The 20124-nt window shown below is 33.0% G+C and overlaps 1 protein-coding gene across 1 annotated transcript; it reads left to right on the forward strand.

Moving 5' to 3' along the window:
* The first annotated feature begins 12808 nt into the window (after positions 1–12808).
* LOC132287121 (beta-glucosidase 12-like) lies at positions 12809–17605 on the forward strand. The gene is made up of 13 exons (XM_059789630.1): positions 12809–12880; positions 12991–13060; positions 14400–14458; positions 14788–14863; positions 14974–15051; positions 15158–15245; positions 15525–15780; positions 15883–15998; positions 16466–16683; positions 16768–16799; positions 16902–17001; positions 17137–17245; positions 17437–17605. Exons 4-13 carry the CDS (start codon positions 14803–14805, stop codon positions 17603–17605), a joined length of 1227 nt encoding a protein of 408 aa, XP_059645613.1. The 5' UTR covers positions 12809–12880; positions 12991–13060; positions 14400–14458; positions 14788–14802.
* The last annotated feature ends 2519 nt before the right edge of the window (positions 17606–20124 follow it).

Raw genomic sequence — 20124 nt, forward strand, 5'->3', positions numbered from 1 at the left:
AACCACACCAGAATTAAAGACTCTTCCCTGCATGCCAGGCAATCAAAGGAAGATAACATATTTCAATGAATGAACAACTCCTCAACTATACCCAAGCCAAGTTAGTCATATTGTTTAAAATGACTGCTCTTCACACTTTTAAATCAAAACACAAGTAAGATTGCATCAAACAATGATACCCTTGATATTATATATATATGTGTGTGTGTGTGTGTGTGTGTGTGTGTGTGTGTGTGTGTAATACAAATATAAGTTCTATGTTTATATCTTAAAAATAATCTGCAGGAAAGCGTATTTTCTGAAAGCTATTTTATGTCAAAAAGAACAAAAATATGAAATTTAGCGATTAGTTCATAACAACCCAATCTGTGAGATAAGTCCACAGCCAGATCAAGCAAATCTGTTTTTAGTCTAATGCCATAAACTTTTTATGTAATTCAACTACATTATCAAAAAGGAAAATTATGAACACATCTGTTGCTAAAGTATTGGTAATAGAAAAGCATATTCTTAACACGTTTTTTTTTTTTTCATTTTTTTTTTCATTTTTTTTCCCTACACAAAAGATTAACCTAAGTCTGTTCAAGGCAGCTGTATAGTGTATACATCACAAATTGGGTGTCTTAGGTGGATTCAGACTTAACCCAAGTTCTTGGACGGGGTTTAGATTTAACCCAGGCTCTTCCCTTTCAACCCAAGCCCAACCCAGTCCAACCTTCAACCAGAATGTCTGAGCTCAATCTCAACTTCAAACAGATTTGAACCTAGCCCAACCTCAAGCAGAATGTAATGACCCACTAGCAAGCAAAAAAAAATAAAATCAGCAAGCAACTATCAGATCTAAGAAAGAAGAACAACTATCAAATCCACAATTCTGCATCTACAACCTTCTTCCATCTCTCTATGAAAAAGTTCCAACCTTAGGGAAGCCGGAAAAATGATAGCTAATGAAAAATATTTATTTATATATTAATTATTAATCTGGGATTTAAACTTTCTTTACTCGCCTCTAACCTATTAGGATGATTCCAAACTCTTTCTATTAAATTGACAACCCTAGTAAGTTTAATGCCTATATATACTTCAGCATCAAGTTCATTACTCTCAGCTTTCTCCATCTCTTTGTACAATAAATATACCTAAATGTATATATGTCCTCCTACAACCCAGGTGAGAACCTTCCCTTTGGAAGCTTGCCGCCTTGTGAGTATACAAGTGTACATATAATGCTTCCTTACATAAAACTTCTCACTATACAAGTATACATACAGATGACTTCTCTTGGAAACTGTCCACATGTTTCCCACTTTCGCAAGAACAAGGAAAATTTGAATTCAAAATTGCACCTTTTATGGGGTATTTTTAAAACCGTAAATCAATTGTTCTACAATAAAAACATCAGATTTCTAGTTCTGTCTGCACTCTACTTCCTCAATGATTCAACAAATGTATGTAAGTCAATAATCATCAAAGCCACGTAAAAGCAATCCAAATCAAACTTTGAAAGAAATTTGTATGAACATAATTAAATTAATGAAACTTCTCTAAATAATCTACTCCATCTTGCTACTTTGACACTATTAGACAGCCATTTATTTTCTAACACATCTTTTTTTTTTTTTTTTTCTTTTTCAATTTTTTTTTTTTTTTTTTTTTTTTTTTGTAAGACTCATTTATCTGTTTAATAGTGCAAAGAAGAAGATTGTTTTTGCTTCCCATAAGTTTAGAAAACTTCTAATGAGCCTTATCAGGAGCACTACTGCTCTTTTTTTTTTTTCTTTTCATTTTTTTCCTTCTCTTACATTTGTGAAAAATTACATTGCAATTTTCTTGACAAAAATGATGATTTACACTCAATTATGTAATATACTTTTCCCTAAAACTGACTTAATATAGGGAGATGGAGATCAGGGGACTAGGTTGGTTTCCACATCATCATTGTCTTCGACAGCCAGAGTCAGTTCCTCTGCCCTCTTTGATGGAACTACTACGTTTAATTTCTCTCTATATTTTTCTTCATTATTATTAATTTGGGTATTTTTATTTTTGTTTACTCACAATTTTGGTATGCTTCAAGAATTTGCATACTTTATCTCACAAATCAAAATGGGTTTGATCTTCTTTTGAAGGTTGTATACCTCTTAGTTCGGCCCAAAGAGTTCTCCAAAATTTCCTGAGTGCTTTCAAGGGGATTCAAACTCACAATCTCCAAAAAGTGAGGTAAGAGTGTTACCATTAAGCCATTCCCTTGGGGTTCAGTAAAATACTTCATTAAAAATTGATTACACTCCAACAAAGTTGGGGCAATTATGCTTGAACTCTTACCATTACATGAGTATACAGTGGCACGTTGCATTTAAAAACTTGGTTCATGGGTGTTTGTTAAGTTCGTTCCAGACTTTTAGCTAGTGATTTCAATTGAGCTAAAGACAAAAATTGTGACCTCAATGATTCTATAAGAACTTTTTTACCTTTGACTTAAAGCCAAAGGGAAGAGGTATTTTATTTACTACTTAGCCAATCATGTTGTTTTAACATAGTTTTGTTGTTTGAGAAATTTATGTTTTATTGAGTTTTCTTTTCTTTTTTAATTAATAACTATACTACCCTTTTTTTTTTTCTTCTTTTTTTTTTATTTTTTATTTTTTATTTTTTTTATTTTTACAATAAGAGCCCAAGTAGTAATTTTTGGAGAAATTTATTGAAGTACACTTCCCTTTCCCCCTCCTCCTCCTCCCAAGGGATGATTAGCACCATTTGCGAACACTTGGAATTGATTTAGGCATGCCACAGTTAGCAATTAGAAACAAATTGCACTCATAACAGGTCAACTTTGATGATTAAGGGCACCCACAACTGATCTTGCGAAACAATAATAAGGGAATATGCTCTCTGTCACTGTTTCATTGACAAGATCAAAATATGCATCAAATAATTCACATGAATATAATCTAAAAACTAAATATACTAAACCATCAAACAACATCACAGTAGTTTATCATGTAAATTGAACTTTCTTGCGGAATATGAATATATAGAGAGAGGGGAAAAAAAAGTAATTAACAAAGACGTTGAATAATTAACCTAATTAAACAAGTGTGTATATGAATTCATACACTTCTGACCTATTAAAAAGATTTCAAAAATGAATGGAAGAAAAACTAGATTAAAACAAAATATATCCTTGTAAGAAGTGGTTTGTAGTCAGTCGTGATCTCAAAGAGAAAGATAACAGATGTTCAATAGATGGAACAAAAATGAATCAAAGAGGTAGAGAGAAGAATCTTCTGACCAATACCGTACCAAACGGTAGCCGCCATTGAACGTTGTCAGCCTTGGCTTATTCGTTCGTCCGCCCTTCGTCGGTTGGCCGGCGTGACAAGTCGGAGTGTTTTAGAAAGGCAAAGAGGTGGTGCGAAACTGGTTAGTTCTTAGGAAACTCAAGATTCTCTTCGAAGAATGTGTAATCCCAAACTACATGGACCATCAGATCAAGCAAAAACACAAAGATTTACAGAAATCAAAAACCCTAAAAATCAAGATCAATTACGATATCAAAACCACAAACATAGATACATTATCATACATAACATTAGAGACTGAAGGAACACATAAAAGAATATATAAGGGTTTATAAAGTTCCATCACAATAGTACCTCCTGATTCTGATAGCCTCCTCCAAGCCCGAGATTCTCTTCGAAACAACAAAGAATCGCTTCTGCAAACCTGTATTTCCCACAGCGATTCAGACTCAGACCACAAGCCGACTCCAGATTTGGTGAAGATTGAATCTTGTGATTTGGTGAAGATTGAAGCCAAAAGAATGTTTGATTAAGAACCTCTGTCTTCTGCGACAGTGGAAGAGGGTGGAAGAGCCTCCGTCTTCTGCAACGATGGAAAAGGATGGAAGACGGTGGAAGAAGCGTGAGGGCTTAAGCGTTCAGAACTGAAAACTAGGTATACGGATGTAATGATATATATGATTAAACGACGTAGTTTATGCCCCTCTTTAGTATTTTGTAAAATAAAATTATTTTATATATTATATTTTTGTAGCGCCAAACAAAAAATGAAGCGCCAAATGTTGCCGCCGCACTATTTTTTTGTGGAATTGGGGACGAGCTAGTTAAGGTTTTAGGACAATCATTAGACTCTGCCAAAAAATAAGATTTTAGGGATGGACTAGCTAAAATTTTAGGGACAGTTTATGAGATTGTGCCAAAAAATAAGGTTTTAGGGACGGGCCAGTTAGGTTTTAGGGACAGTTCTTGAAACTGTGCCAAAAAATAAGTTTTTAGGGACAGTCACTGTCCCTGAAACCTTATGTTTTAGGGACAGTTTTTAAGACTGTCCCCAAAGGACTGTTACTGAAACCCATATTTCTTGTAGTGAAAGTATGCAAAGGCTAAATATTATTGCAAGAGGTACTTTGGCTAGTACAGTTGGAATCCATACTTAGACTTCAACCCACTTTAAATAATTAAAAGGCCAAAGTTTTCTTTGGCTAGTTTACTGAAAATTTCTAAATATAAAGTCTAGCATAAAAATATAGAAAATAAGCCAATTGGCCCAAGATTATGTTAACTTAGACTTTTTCTTAAAATCTTGCTTATTTTACATGCATTTCATATTAGTAGTTAGTTTTATTTTCCAAAGTACAATTTGAGTTGTGAAGAACAATGGAAGCTACAATGGCAACCATTATGGAAAGTTTTTGTTACATGCCAAAGCCTCACTCAAAATATAAAATTCCACATGCACCTTGTGATCAAGTACTCCACAAGGCACGAAATTTGATGGGCAAATGTTTATACCATATATTTGGACAAGTGGAAAGTTGACATATGGCGAGTTCCAAGGGAATTTGCCACACCAGATTAGTTCTAGCATCTGGAAAAGGAATGCTACCTTGTAGGGAGTTCCACCTAGCCACTCAAGTCTTAAGTATGGAACCGTTTAGATGTTGACATGTGACACTAAAGAATGAATCAAAGGTGGAAGGAATTTGGTAAGATAAAAGCCCATCATAAGAACACATGTGTCTTGTAGCTGCCACATGGCAAGCATCGGATCATCCATATTTATCTTTGACTTGGTCACCAAGGAACATAACTCTCCACTCTTACAATATCTCCTAGTTTATAGGAGTTATTCCAAATATCATGCAATATGGCATGTAAAGAATGCCAAAAGTGGACTTATGTCCAGATTTATTGCGGAACTTTAAGAAGTTTTACTAGATTATAGTAAAACTACCTAAAACTAAAACGTGGGTGGTTATTCAAATTAGTGGGGAATGTGGTTCTACAATTCCTCCTACTTTGTAGGGATGTGCCAACAACCATGCAAACCCTTATGTCCAGGTACATCAAATCTTTATGCCAAGTCAAAGCAAGTCTCTAAAATAGAAACATGGATGGCCAGATAGAGAAAAATAGGGAAATATATCTTTACATATATATGTGTATATTGTTCATGCATATAAGAGGAAGTTGCTTGATTGTGGGGACTTCATGCTTTAGAAACGTGCTAAGAAGAAAATTCAGCTAAGGAAGGAGTTACCAAAAATTGAGAAGAACATGCATATACATATACATACGTATATAATTTGTATATAGTTTAGGATTTTATGAACAAAAGGACTTTGCGCATAACAAGAAACCACCAAGGGACAAGTGGTACGATCCGAACCTTCCAGGTCGAAGTTTTCAACTGTTGCTTGAACTACCGCCTTTCCATTTGGGCAGTTCCAGAACATGGGTAAAAGCTTGTAATAAGCATTCCACCAATAAAACCACTCCTTCATAACTGCAATTTATAGGATATTATATTCTTACACTTGTCAACACTGTGAGAAGACTAAGGAAGATCATGAGACATTTGGTAGTCCAAGGACAGGCCAAGTGAAAGCTGTTGAAACTGCCACCTTCAACTGCTACATAGAAGAGTTTTAGAAACAGAGTACTTAGGCCTAGAATGCAAATCATGTTCAACACACATAACAATACATCATCTTTGCTTATCAATTTCATTTCATGTATCTTTACAAGCCAGTAATGTATTTCAATTATGTCTAATACAAATTCAGTACTTTTTTTTTCCTACTTTCCAACAACTAATTCATAGTTCTTTCAATTACAAGTCCTAAACTTTCAATTCCGTCATTCTTTCCACTAGCACTAGAACAGTCCCGAAATCCTTTTTCAAGGCAAAAAGAACCCCTAGAAGTGGTCTTTCCAAGCTTCCTTTCAATCGTCTGATCCTGATAACTTTCCATTAGAATATTGTTTGGAGTTCCTCCTTGAAATGATAGCAGTTCCTAGCACGCCTGCAACACCCTTTCCATTCACTCAGAAAGGACCCTGATTTTTTGTGAGCCAAGTATATATATATATATATATATATATATATATATATATATATATACAATTCAGAATTTAAAGAGGGAGATAGATTCATGCACACAAAGAAGAATTGCCAGATCATAGGACACTTTGCACTGCGTAAATGTGCTAGGTGGAAGTTTTCAACTACTGATGGAACCACCATCTCCAACTGCTGAGAAGTTACCAAAAATTGGTGGGCAACATGTATAGAGTGAAATTCAAATACATGATGAAAGAAATAACTCCCTACAAATTAGCAAGTGGTCAATAACTGCCTAAATCATGCAACTCCCATTTTAGGTAGTTACTGAAATTATGGAAGTTCGTTTTTCACTGATGGTTTCTAAAATTGGGTAAAAGTTGTAATATAAGTTGCACCACTAAATCTACTTTTTTGGGCTGCAAATTAAGGGGATGCATGTTTTTACATGTGTGAGCACCATAAGAAAGTTAAGAAAAACATAGGACACGTGGCACGATCCAGACCTTCTAGGTTAAAGTTTTCAATTCCTGTCGGAACCATCCTTTCCACCTGGCAGTTCTACATTGTGAGTAAAGGCTTGCAACATGCATTCAACCACCAAAACTCCTCTTTATAAGTTGTAGATCATGGGAGAATATGATTTTACACATGTCAACACTTTAAAAAAGCTAGAAAAGACATGGGACACATGGCATAATACGGACGTTCCACTTAGAAGCATCCCAAACTATTGCTGTAATTGCCATTTTCAACTGCTACAATGAAATTTTATAAATATGATATTTATGTGCAGTAAGCAAACCATGTTCAACACACACAATAATACAACATCTTGCGATTCAATTTCAATTCATGTATCTCTTCATTCCAGTAATGAATTTACATTATGTTTAATTTAAGTCTAGCACTTTCTTTCATTCTTTCCAGCAAATAGTTCCTAGCTTTTTCAATTACAAGTCCAACACTTTCAAATTTGCCTCCTTTCCACTAGCTATAAAATTTTCCCAAAGTTCTTTTTCATGGAAAAAAGAACCCCTAGAAGTGATCATTCCAAGCTTCCATTCAATCGCTTAATCTCAACAACTTCACATTGGAATATTGTTTGGAAACTCTTTCTTTGGAATGATAGTAGTTCCTGGCAAGCCCACAACCATTCCATTTGCCTAAAAGGGACCTATTTTTTTTTTAGCCAAACACGATGTTTTGAGATTGATTCCAAAGCTTGCAAAGTGAACTTGGGGTTCTTTAGTATTGAATGAGTGTGGTGGAGTGGTAAAACAACATAAAGAAAAAGGGAGGATTGAGTTGGTGATCTTCAGTCAAGGTCGAGAATTTTCACCTAGGTTGAGAGTTTTTATGTGTCTCAAATTCTTATAAGGTTGAATTTTAATTTTTATTTGTTTTGGAATGTTCAAGTTTATCCCCTTGTAGTTACATTCCTTTCCAACAATGATTTGTATTATTGCTTACCAAGATATGGGTTAGGCTCTCTACAAATAGAGACCTATGCCTTGAGTTGACGAGTGAATGAACGATGTTGTAAGTAGTGAGAGTGAGTTTGTTTTTAATTTATTGTTTATTTAGCATGGTAGTTTAGTTAAGTGATTACTTTTGTTAGCACAAATATTTGCGACCAAACAGAGCAACCCGAGCAACTTGATGCTTGTGTCTTCAAATATATATATAACTAATAACTTTATAGACATTTTAAGAGATATATGTGTGTGTGTGTGTGTGTGTGTGTGTGTGAATAATAGATTTAAGGATCCAATTCAATTTATGTGAGTGGGATGGTGGGTCCCAAACCCCATACCCATTATATGATGTCATCATGTGATAGAATCCACCACTCCACTTAGATAAATTGAATTCAGTAACTGTCGAATTTGGTCTCTAAATCACTTATATATATATATATATATATATATATATATATATGTATATACAGGTTCCAACATTTTATACATTCTCTTTCTACTAAATATTAGTTACCAATTGTTGACAAGTGACTAGCTCCATAATATTTTAGAAAGAAAGGCATTACTTGGTAATGAAAATGCCATCTGAAGCTCAAAAACACATATGGTGGTAGATGTTGGGTTTTGTGGCTCGAATTAATTAGGTATGTATATAGTATTCTGAACAAGATGGACCAAGCTAAGTTATTTGGACAGTATAATTGGGGGAAAATTAAAGATAATGAGTTGTTTAATTTAGATCTGTAACGAACCACTCCACCACATGGTATGATATTGTCATCTTTAGGCCTCAGCCCGCACTGTTTTACTCTTGGGCTTCACCCCAAAAGACCTCATACCAATTAGAGCTGACATACTTACATATAAGCACTTCACCTTTTCTCTACCTAGGCGATGTGGTACTGTGCACCCGTAGCTCACCAGTGTGGTAGCTTGACAGTGTCTCTCGCACCTGCCTATGGCACAGCCGCCCATAAAGTCATCACAAGATTAATCCAAGTTATTTGGGCAGCCATATGGAGTGAAGAGGGAATTAGTGGATTGATTAGATATCTATTTTAGGGTTGTGATTGACTTGGTAAATTAGCAAGTCGTGAAATTCTTGTCCAATAAGAAATTGGGTTTGAAAACTCAATAAATAGAGATGGGTGTAAGAGATAGAGGTAGAGAAATGAAAGATGTAAAAGATTTAACGGTAACTATTGTGAGGAGAGGGGATAACGTATGTAATTCTCGAGTGTAATGATGTGTATGATTTTATCGTCATTATGAGATATAAATTTTGTAATTGGCAAATTTTAGTGTTAAAACGTGTCGGATCGAGTTGTAATTTTTGTTTTACTTTTGTGTCTCAATGTCGGAAATGGATCAATAAGCGCAACCAATATGCATTCAACTTTTATTCATATGAGGATATTATGTTAGAAAAGGTAAGTTGGTGAGGACACTTTATTTTTCATCTCTGGTGAGTTTTGGTGTTAGGCACTTCGGAAACTTTCAAAGCTTTTTTTTTTTTTTTTTTTTTTTTTTTCAAAAGTGCAATGCCATACCGAAATCGGTGGCAATTTACACAACCAGTTGTGGTCCTTGTTTTTCAAATATATATTTTTGAAATATTTGAATCTTCTATAGTAGAACTGGTAATGTTAAAACAAAACTGGTTGCGCTAAATGATTTTTGAAATTTATTTCTTATGAACGACACACTGGTTCAGCAGAACAGGTTGCATTTCCTTGGAACGAATATGGAAATTGCAATTAATTATAGTCTAATTGGATTTTTTTTTTTTTTTAATCAGATGTTAGGGAGATATTTTTGCACAAATTTGAATTGGTTTCCAAGTATTTTTTAGGACTTCCTAATATTTATATAATATCTCATTTATGTCTAAATTTTCACGTCTTTTTAAGGAAAAAATTCTCATAATTTAGAGAGTTTTTGAGAGATATTTTTATTCAGAAAATCAAAATAATTTTTTTGACTTTATTTTAGAGAGCACACACATAAACAAATGAGTGATTTAGGGTGATATTCTCTATCTGATCGGAATTGGAGCATATTGAAGATTCGAAGATTTTGAGAAATGAGATTTTATTTGCCTTCACATAATTCAAAATTTGAAGGAAATGAGGAAGTGATTACACTTTGAATGAGTCAAAGCATTCGTAAAGTGCTATTGATCTACCAATAATTCTTCTACAGTGATCAAGGGAGTTAGCCTGAAGTCAAGGGCATTTGGATTGGGAGTCGTGAAGGCAAAGGCGTTCAACAAATTGGTTCTTGGTAGAGCGAAGGAGTGTGACCCTGAGTCAGGGTCCATTGTACTTTGCTTTGATTATAGTTGATCATTTTACTCAGGATTGCGAAAGTTCTCAAGGTTTTTTCCAAACGATTAGGTGATTTTACCAATCAGGTTTTCCTCGCTAAAAAAAAGGAATTATCTCTCAAACTCTACTTTACTTAACTTTACTGTTTTATATTTTTGTGATCATGGATGTTTAATTGAGCATCATAGTGGGTAAATTAATCATAAAAATTAGGCAAGTTGACCTATTCAAACCCCCTCCCTCCTAAGTCATTTAGAGAGTATTTCACAAGTTAATCAACTAACAGTTTTCGCACTGCACTACTCACAATCATATATATATATAGATGTATATACATGTATTGATGTGATGTGATCGAAGATGTTTCCGCTAAGTAAATGTAGATCCATATGAAGAGGATTGTGGGTCTGGATTACTCTTGGAAACAACCATATGGAACAAATAATGTTGGTATGTAAGAGTAATTAATGCATCGTATTTAAGTAACTTAATTTAATACTCCATCCGTCTCAAATTAAATGCTCCTTTTCAAAAATCTAATTTTTTAAAATGATGGATTTTAATATTTATTTCTTATATTGGTAGTGAATGAATTACTAAATACGTCCATAGTGGATCGACATGATGTGATTGTTTACTTTTTTATAAGTTCAAGATAAGAGGACTAAATTGATAGTGCTATAAAAAAAGGGAAAACTACATAGGTAGAGTTATGAGTCTTAAATAACCAAATATTCTATTTTAAAAGTTTACTTTTCAATTTGATTGAATTTTAAAAATTAATTACAAATGTTTCAAGAATTATTTTTCAGGTCCAAAATACCCTCATTCCAAAATACCAAAATATCCTTCATAGTATCATATAATTCCAAAACACCAAAAAAATTAGGAACCCTGCTTTGTTTTAGCCGATCTCAGTATTGGTGCTTTCTTTTTTTTTTTTATTTTTTTTATTTTTTTTATTTTATGGATTGCCATTTCATGCTAAGCTTTCTAGTGGGAACAAATCACTTTGAACAAATAATTTGGGATCAGTAAATTAGAGTATCTTTTCTTTATTACCCCAACTTCACCTAAGGGAAAGGTAGCATAATAGTCGATGGTTTCGGTGTTCGAAAAAAACGTTGTGCATGAGAGAAAAAAATCTGAAAAAAAACAAAAAAACAAAATGGAATCCATTGCAACAATTACTTTGGTCAATTCATACTGACCAAACGAGTGATTAAGGAGTATCTTATAAGATTAGATTGTTAAGATCAAATGAGTATTCGATTAAGAAATTGTTAAAAAAATATCCATTGCTCTCTTCTTTCCTAGTAACTGGAATATTTTTCTCCAACATGAGAAGAGTTGCATGGGAATGATTTTAGGTTTCTTTTGGCAAGTATATATATATATATGTATATTCTCTATAATCTTGTGAATTTGGTCTTAGAATAGATTATACATAAAATCACTTTGAATAGATAATTTGGGATAACTTTCTTTGATAATATATATATATATATATTGTCGATAAGTAAACAATTTTATTGCAGAAGGAAATAACAACTAAAGAGGCATTATTTTCAAATTATATTATCTTAAGAAGGTTATTTACGTAATTTGAAATAAGAGCTTGAGAGTATTTTGGCCCTTAACACAAATTCTGGATGCTTTTGCAATTATTTTATTTAACTCAATCAAATTGAAGTATGAATTTTAAAAATAAACTATTTTATTATTTAGGATTCTGAAGTTTTTCCTTAAAAAAAAAAAATAGTACTTTGAAAATGGAACATTTATTTATTCGAGATCGCCAAAAATGAGATGGACATTTAATTTAACATAAAGGGTGTAAGTCATAAAAATATGTGCACAATCAGTACTACTTTGTAATTTGACTCAAATTTTCAAAATCTAGAAACCAATAATAAATACGTTTCAACAGTAATTGCTTTTGTTGACCAAACGTTACAGACGAATTCCCATTCTTCTTCCTTTTCAACAGACACTTTAACCCCATAATATAACTTGCTCATGTTTTTACCAGGAATTACACTAATGTAATCTCTATATTTTAAAGAACCAATTGTTATAGAGTTTTAGAACTAGATCATTACAATTTTACTGGTGTATTATTTTTGCGTTAAGTTGTCCCAAATACAATATGTAAAATAATAAAATACATATTTTTAGTACACAAATATAAAAAAACTAATTTCTCAAAGGTGGAAATAGAAAGAGATTGAGAGATGCACATTAGTTGACCGCCTTTTTATTTTTGACAATCTTAAAATAATTATTCCAAATAAGAATCCAATACACTATGTATTTACCATTACAAATTTACTCTTACTATCTTAAAGTTTTAAAAACAAATTAAGTTATGTGGATCCATTAAGAAACGTATATTTGAAATTTAAGTTACTAGCATTTTTTAAAATATTAATTACAATAATCTTTCCCATCCTAGCCCTATATAAAGCCCAGCTTGTGCTTCCCTTTAATGACCAAAAGTAAGGTTTAATTGTAATGGCGATTCAAAGTTATCTCCTCATGGCCCTACTCGTCACTGCAAGTGCAATGACAAGTAATGCAACATTTCCATGGAGATCGATTGAGCGCCAAAACGAACATGTATCACCTACTTACAAAATAGATTCGTTCAACCGTAGTAGTTTTCCGGATGGTTTTGTGTTTGGAGCAGGATCAGCTGCTTATCAGGTCATTGAAATTTATGGAGCTACACAAACCTTTCAAGATATATAGCACAAGAATAATAATACATGGTTAATATATGTAGCTGCTTATATATATTGTTTGTTTATTTTCAGGTTGAAGGTGCTGCAAATGAAGATGGTAGAGGCCCATGTCTGTGGGATACTTACATTCATAATTATCCAGGTCTCCTCTCTCTCTCTCACTCTAGAAAAATTTCGTGATAAGTAAGCAAAAATGATATAAAATCAAATATTATACAAGGGGTAATATTGACATTTCCTTATTCGATTAATACGCTACTATTGTTGAAGTGAATGGTATGAATGTTACCAATTGGAGAGATTATATATCAGTAGACTACCCTTTGGTAAATAAAATTAAATGGTGTTAGTGTTGTAACTCATGAATAATTTTGTTATGAAAGATTGAGAATATCACTCCATTTCTATGTTTTGACTAATTTGCTTTATTAGAGTCAGTTTAGCATGTGTTTTGTTTTTGGTTAAAATAGAAATAGTGTTTTTGTTGTGGGAATGTTTCTGAAAAAATTGGAATCACGTTTAAGAACGATATTTTGCTGTGAAAATGTCGGAAACAGAAACATGCACAATTATAGTTTTGGGCTACGAACAATTGTCAAAACAAGAAAAAACATCTTTTTGGAGTTTTGGTTTTGAGCCACTGTTCATTAAATATTTTAGCACTGTGTAAAATAAAACAAAACCGCACCAAACATGCTTTTGTTATCAAAATCTACATTGTAGTAGCCCAAAAACAAAAAAGTAAAAACAAAATGCAGGCCAAACGGGGCCTTCGCTTTCAGACGCCTTATATTTTTTGAAAAGTGTAGCAAATGCATAAAATTTTAAAAAAGGTACATTGGACCCAAGGCCCTTTAACTTTAAACTTATTCTTTTTTAAACAATGTATTAAACAAAACATGGGCCCAAGACCCTTCAACTTTTCTGTCCACTTTAGAGAGATCTCCCCCAATTCTTCTTCTTCTTCTTCTTCTTCTTCTTCTTTTTTCAAAACCAGTCTCTATCTCACATACAAGAGCCACAACAATTAACTCCTATTTGTTAGCTTTGCTTTGTATATTGTTTTAAATTTGGTGAAGTTTGTAGCCTCGCGCTGCTATGGCTTCTTGTCTGTCCTTTATGGGATTAATTAAGGCTCTAGCTCTTTCTTATTGTACATTTTTTGTATTCTATTAGTATGAATACCATACAGTGCTATAAATCATTGGATTAATTAAGACAATAGTTAGGAAATTTCGGTAATTGTTCGATACATGTGGGTCAGGGAAACTGCACGGATTTGGTGATGAATTATGGGATGTTTTAAGAGGTGTGACACTATCATCGGCTACAACAAAAATAATAAAAAAAAAATTGGACAAAAATGACGAATGTTAAATTCTTATCTATACATCCGTAGCGATTGTAAAATTGAAGTTATTTGTATAGGATAAACTATTTTTATGTATTCGAATTCTTGACAAGTTCATTGTAAATTGCAGAGAGGATAGTGGACCGTACTAATGGAGATGTTGCCATTGATTTTTACCACCGGTACAAGGTATGCTACTAGAAGGACTACATTTTTAGAGCAATCTTGTAAATATGAAAGAGTAGTGCTATTAAGAGAGTTCTGGTGACATAATTCTTAAGTTCTCCTTACTTAACCATTGAATTGTGACTTTTTTTTTTTTTTTTTTATTTTTTTATTTTTTTTTTTTTTTTGAATTCATATGAAAAGTTCAATGCAAACCAACTCGTCATAAAAAAATTTCTTGATAACATTACTTTTAAATTAAAAATAGTACTATTGATATCACTTTATTGTTAAATATATTATGGTCAAACATTATATTTAATTTTCGTAATAATTTTTCAATCATCTCGCAGGAAGATGTAGGGATCATGAAGGGAATGGGTCTTGATGGCTACCGGTTCTCAATCTCATGGTCCAGAATTCTACCACGTAAGATAATAATTTTTATTGTCTTGATAGCATTACTCTTAAATTAAATTAGATTTTCTATGAACTTGTTTTACAAATTATTTTGATTATCTAATATTTGAAACTTGCAGATGGGAATCTAAATGGAGGTGTGAACTGGGAAGGAATAAAGTTCTACAGCAACCTCATAGATGAGCTAAAAAACAATAGTACTAAAGATTAACTCTCTCTCTCTCATTATTGATTAATTAACATTTTTATGTGTATTTATATATGTCATCATCTAAAAATGTGTATTTTATCATATACGTATAGGTATTGAGCCTTACGTGACTCTCTTGCATTGGGATCTTCCCCAAGGCTTAGAAGACCTGTACGGTGGTTTCTTGAGTCCTCTAATTGTGTAAGCCCTTGACATTACTTGTGTACACAAACAAAATAACGTTATATATAAAAGAAAAAATAATCATAATTTTTAAGTTTTCCATAAAACTGTCAACCAAATCAATTTTCGTATATTTTTTTTTTCTGTTCCTAGTCATTTGAAAGTAGAAAGCCGTTCTAATAAAACTAAACCAATCAGACACTTGAGAGTAGACATACGGCTCCCAAACGGTTACACTTTTAATGTTTTTTTTAGCACCAATTTATCAAATAAGACATATAGTTATGATATTGACAGGGACGATTTTCTTGACTATGCGGATCTTTGCTTCAAATCTTTTGGTAATCGAGTGAAGTACTGGATCACGATGAATGAGGCACTGGCCTTGAGCACTGCTGGATATGATAACGGTAATTTCCCTCCTGGTCGATGCTCTTCTTGGCAGCAAAATAATTGCACAGGAGGTGATTCGGGCACCGAACCATATATTGTGACACACAACCAGATTCTTGCTCATGCTGCTGCTGTAAAATTATACAGAGAGAAGTATCAGGTGACACTTTAGAACCTAACACCATGAATTTAACTCTGTTCAACCTGGTTTTTGGACCGCAGTTGTAATTAACTAATATTTTAAAGTGAAATTTTCATGCAGTCGGAACAAAAGGGAAAGATAGGGATTTCCCATCTTACAATCTGGCCGATACCTTACTCTAATTCGAGTCTCGATCATCGTGCTTCGATTCGATTTTTGGATTTCACACTTGGATGGTGAGCAATTTTGCTTGTTGCATGCTCTCAGGAAAATACTTGGTACTTTTTGCATGTCCGCAAAGGAGGTGACTGGTTCGAGTCCCACATGAAATAGCATAGAGTGCATTAGTATTTGCGTAAATGATCGTAGAGTAACAACCAGATATTTGTAATGCTTACTGAGCATGATTCTAAAAAATTTAGGTATGATCAACCAAATCTGTAAGACTGAAATCTCATTAAAATTTGTTCTTTATCATTCTGTAGACAATGGTCATTTATTACAACCTCCTACTTTAATCTTAAGTAAATATTTTTTCACTACTTTTAAGTAATGGTTAGGTCTGAATTCTACAATGGAGCTCTGAATGAAAGCTCGAATATCCTTTATTGCTAGTGTTTTTAATTTTGAACTGTACTATTTGGGCCAAAGTGCTCAACCGAAGACTTCGATCCAGAAATCATTACTTCCACATGTATTTCAGGTTTATGGGTCCACTTGTAGATGGTGAATATCCTCTCACCATGCGAGCTCTGGTTAGAGAACGACTTCCTAAGTTCTCTGCAAACGAATCCGAGATGATAAAGGGGTCATTTGATTTCATTACCATAAACTACTACATTGCATTTTATGCAAAACATAATACCAACTATAGTGCTGTAAACTTAAGTTACACGACAGATGATCGGGTCACTCTTACAGGTAAGTTCCTCAAACTCAATACTTTTGTTATTAGTTGGATTCAAAATTATGGTACTAAAAGAATATGGTATTTCCTTATGCTAGCTGCGAGAGATGGGGTCCCTCTGGGTGAACAGGTATATATAGTGTGTAAATTTATTAAAAAATGTAATACATTAAGATTATTAGCGTACCTGAAATAGTGACGGATGATCGATTCTTAAATTTTGTTGGTTCAGTTGGGCTCCATGATGCAGGTTTATCCGAAAGGGCTTTGGCATCTTCTACTCTACATAAAGAGAAGATATAATAATCCAGTTATTTACATTACAGAAAGTGGTAACTAATTAATTTTTTCAGGCTTTTTTCCACCCAAAATCGAGCAATGCCTCTACGAATATATATATATATATATATATATGAAAAAGGTGATCGATACCATTTTGACATTGCATATCCCTTATTCTTTTCTAGGTATTTTTGATGCTGATAATGGCACATTGTCGCTTCAGGATGCCCTCAATGACGAAGCAAGGATCAAGTACTACTATCAACATCTGGCTTTTATTCTAAAAGCATTCAAGTAAGTCATTTGGACCTTATCCATTTATTATTATTTATTTATTTCTTTTAAGTAAGTTTTTGGAGCTTTGATAAAGATTTAAATTTGTAGTCGAAGTTTTTGGAGCTTTGATAAAGATTTAAATTTGTAGTCGAATTTATCAGCATGACTAGATGTGATATTTCTTCTACTATTTTCCTATTGATATATAGGGACGGCGTCAATTTGAAAGGATACTTTGCATGGGCATTAATGGACACTTTTGAATGGAAGTTCGGTCACACTATTCGTTTCGGCATCAACTACGTAGATTTTAATGATGGGTTGAAAAGATATGCAAAACTCTCGTCCCAATGGTTCAAGAACTTCCTACAAAAATAAAGACATAATTGATATATATATATATATATATATATATATATATATGTAATAATATATATATGTAATAATGTTGATCTGTGTTGTGTCACTTAGCAGAAGATAATTTATACTTCGTAGTTCTTAATGATGTTGATGCTATTTGTGTTGTAATTCTATGTTCAAATTAGTATTTGATCTTTATTAATTCAGTTAATGAAAATCGTACTCATTAGATTCATATTCCTGGCTGGATTCACATGGAGTGTACATAGACTTGTGCACGGATCCTATGTTCAAACTACTGAACTGACGTGAACTTTGTTCAAACGATGTGATTCGGTTTGATTATGGAGATTTATGGTCTGATTCTGTTCAAACGATGTTCGGTTTGATTATGGAGATTTATGGTCTGATTTTGTTCAAACGATGTAATTCTCTCGTTTGGTAGGAAGAAAGAAAATTGGATGGAAGAGAGAGAAGAATAGATGAATGAAACATCTCTATAGAAGAGATTGTGACATTCCCTCTTTTTGTTTAGTTCTATGGAAGGGGAGAAGAGAATGAGACAATTGTTGGGTTTGAATCAAATTAATCCATGTAGAAATCAAGAATATTTTAATTAATTAAAGAATAATTTAGACTCGTACCTGATTGATGATTAACGTACATATACCTTTAAAATATCCAAGTAATCCTCGTGAGTTCCTGCAAAATATTATAGCGCTTTAGCCTCTTCTGAGAGTTGTCGATACGATAGATAACAACAACAGGGAGGACGACTTCTCTACAAACAAGTATATCTAAGTCTCTCTTCCTATCATGGAAACTTAGATATTAATGGTTAGAATTAAATCACACCAAATAAGTTGGAAAACCACAATCCAACGATATAAAAATCATACTCCCAATTAGACCACCAAATTAGAAAGTACAAACTCAATCCATCAAGTATCAATAATTACATTACAATCTTACTTTAGAAAACATAGTGCATAGGACCATAAAATAATTTTTATTATTTAAATATATATATAAAAATTCCAACAATTTCCCACTTGGTCCATGCACTTTAAGTTTTATAAAACGACACTATGGACTGCAACACACTTTATAAGAGTCGAGTGGCCACTCATTTTATTTAGAAAACACAATTATTGAAATTGATGGATTGAAACTTTAGAACACTCTCCTCCATAAATTTCCTCAATAGTGGATCATGAATGCGTAGACAAGTAATATATTAGTCTAAACAGTTCTATGGTCTCAAAAACCGATTCTATCTAGGATTCAAGCAAATATAGTGGTTTTTACTGAATTTCATGAGATGTGCAAACTGTATGTGGTCTAAACGCACACCTCGCTATCTGTCCTACTTCATACCATCGCGGTATGTTACCTGAACATATTACAGCAAATCGCTAACCTTCTGTTCAATGTGAGGGTTTACCGATATGGAGTCAATCCTATATCTAGCCTAACCTATCCTCATGGAGTGTGAAATACTCCCACAGGCAAACTTTAATATTTATATTTGGATTTACTAATACGGTGTCAATCTCACATCTAGTCCAAACAACCTCGTGAGTGAAATACCACTCCTAGACAAATCTTATATTTGGATTTACCGATATGGTGTCAATCTCATATCTAGCCCAAACAACTTCATAAATGAAATACCACTCCTAGACAAATATAATAGCACATGCATAAACCATATATATCAAGATAATAATAATTATACATCATAACTTTATTTTGGATACAAATAACTGTCATCATAAGGTGTGAACTGGAGGAAAATAATTGTCACCGCAAGGCGTAAAGAAACTAACTGTAATGTAGCATATACAAAAGAAATACCAGACATCATACCATAATGACTCTTGAACACCTATCCAAATCACATGCTCTTTAAATACTTTATTATCTTCGGTTGAGGACTTTAGTACGATGATTTGCAACAATCTTTCTGTAACTATATAGGGAAATCTTAATGACACTTAAACCTTAACCTTTTCATACTTGAAAATGTACTTTATGTCAATAGGCTTACTATGCTTGGTCACCCTTAAATTGTTTCCATATACTTACTTAATATAAGCCTTTAGAGAAAGTCCAAGTATTCCAATAGCATGATCTCTATGTAGTCTAATACCAAGGACATACTTTGCATACCCATATCCTTCATGTCAAAAACTGTACATAAAATTCTTAATATCATGTATCACATGAATGTCATTGTTATCTTGCAAAATATCATCAACATATAGGACAAGAAAACAAATTTACTCCCACTGAACTTGAGGTATATGCATTTATCCATAATATTCTCTTTGAACCTACAATTAGTAACCACTGTATCAAAATTTGGATACCATTGCTGTAAAACTTGCTTAAGCCATAAATGAGTGATAACGAAAGAATGACTCTTAAAGATTCCTTTAATGAAACTGGAGAAAAATTCAAAGAAATCAACACTTCACTTTTGCTGAAGCAGTTGGCCATCAATTTTGTCTTATATCCATCAAACACCTTAAAAA

This window comes from Cornus florida, unplaced genomic scaffold (assembly GCF_030987335.1).
Source record: "Cornus florida cultivar Cherokee Brave unplaced genomic scaffold, ASM3098733v1 CherokeeBrave_3.0.0_Hap2_Chr02, whole genome shotgun sequence".
NCBI classification, from domain to species: domain Eukaryota; kingdom Viridiplantae; phylum Streptophyta; class Magnoliopsida; order Cornales; family Cornaceae; genus Cornus; species Cornus florida.

What these genes read in the sequence shown, in the direction of transcription:
- LOC132287121 (XM_059789630.1), top strand. Translation starts at nt 14,803, where the DNA reads ATGAAGGGAATGGGTCTTGATGGCTACCGGTTCTCAATCTCATGGTCC. An exon ending in TTCTTGAGTCCTCTAATTGT is followed by an intron (nt 15,246 to 15,524) that starts GTAAGCCCTTGA and finishes TGATATTGACAG; the next exon opens with GGACGATTTTCTTGACTATG. An exon ending in TATACAGAGAGAAGTATCAG is followed by an intron (nt 15,781 to 15,882) that starts GTGACACTTTAG and finishes ATTTTCATGCAG; the next exon opens with TCGGAACAAAAGGGAAAGAT.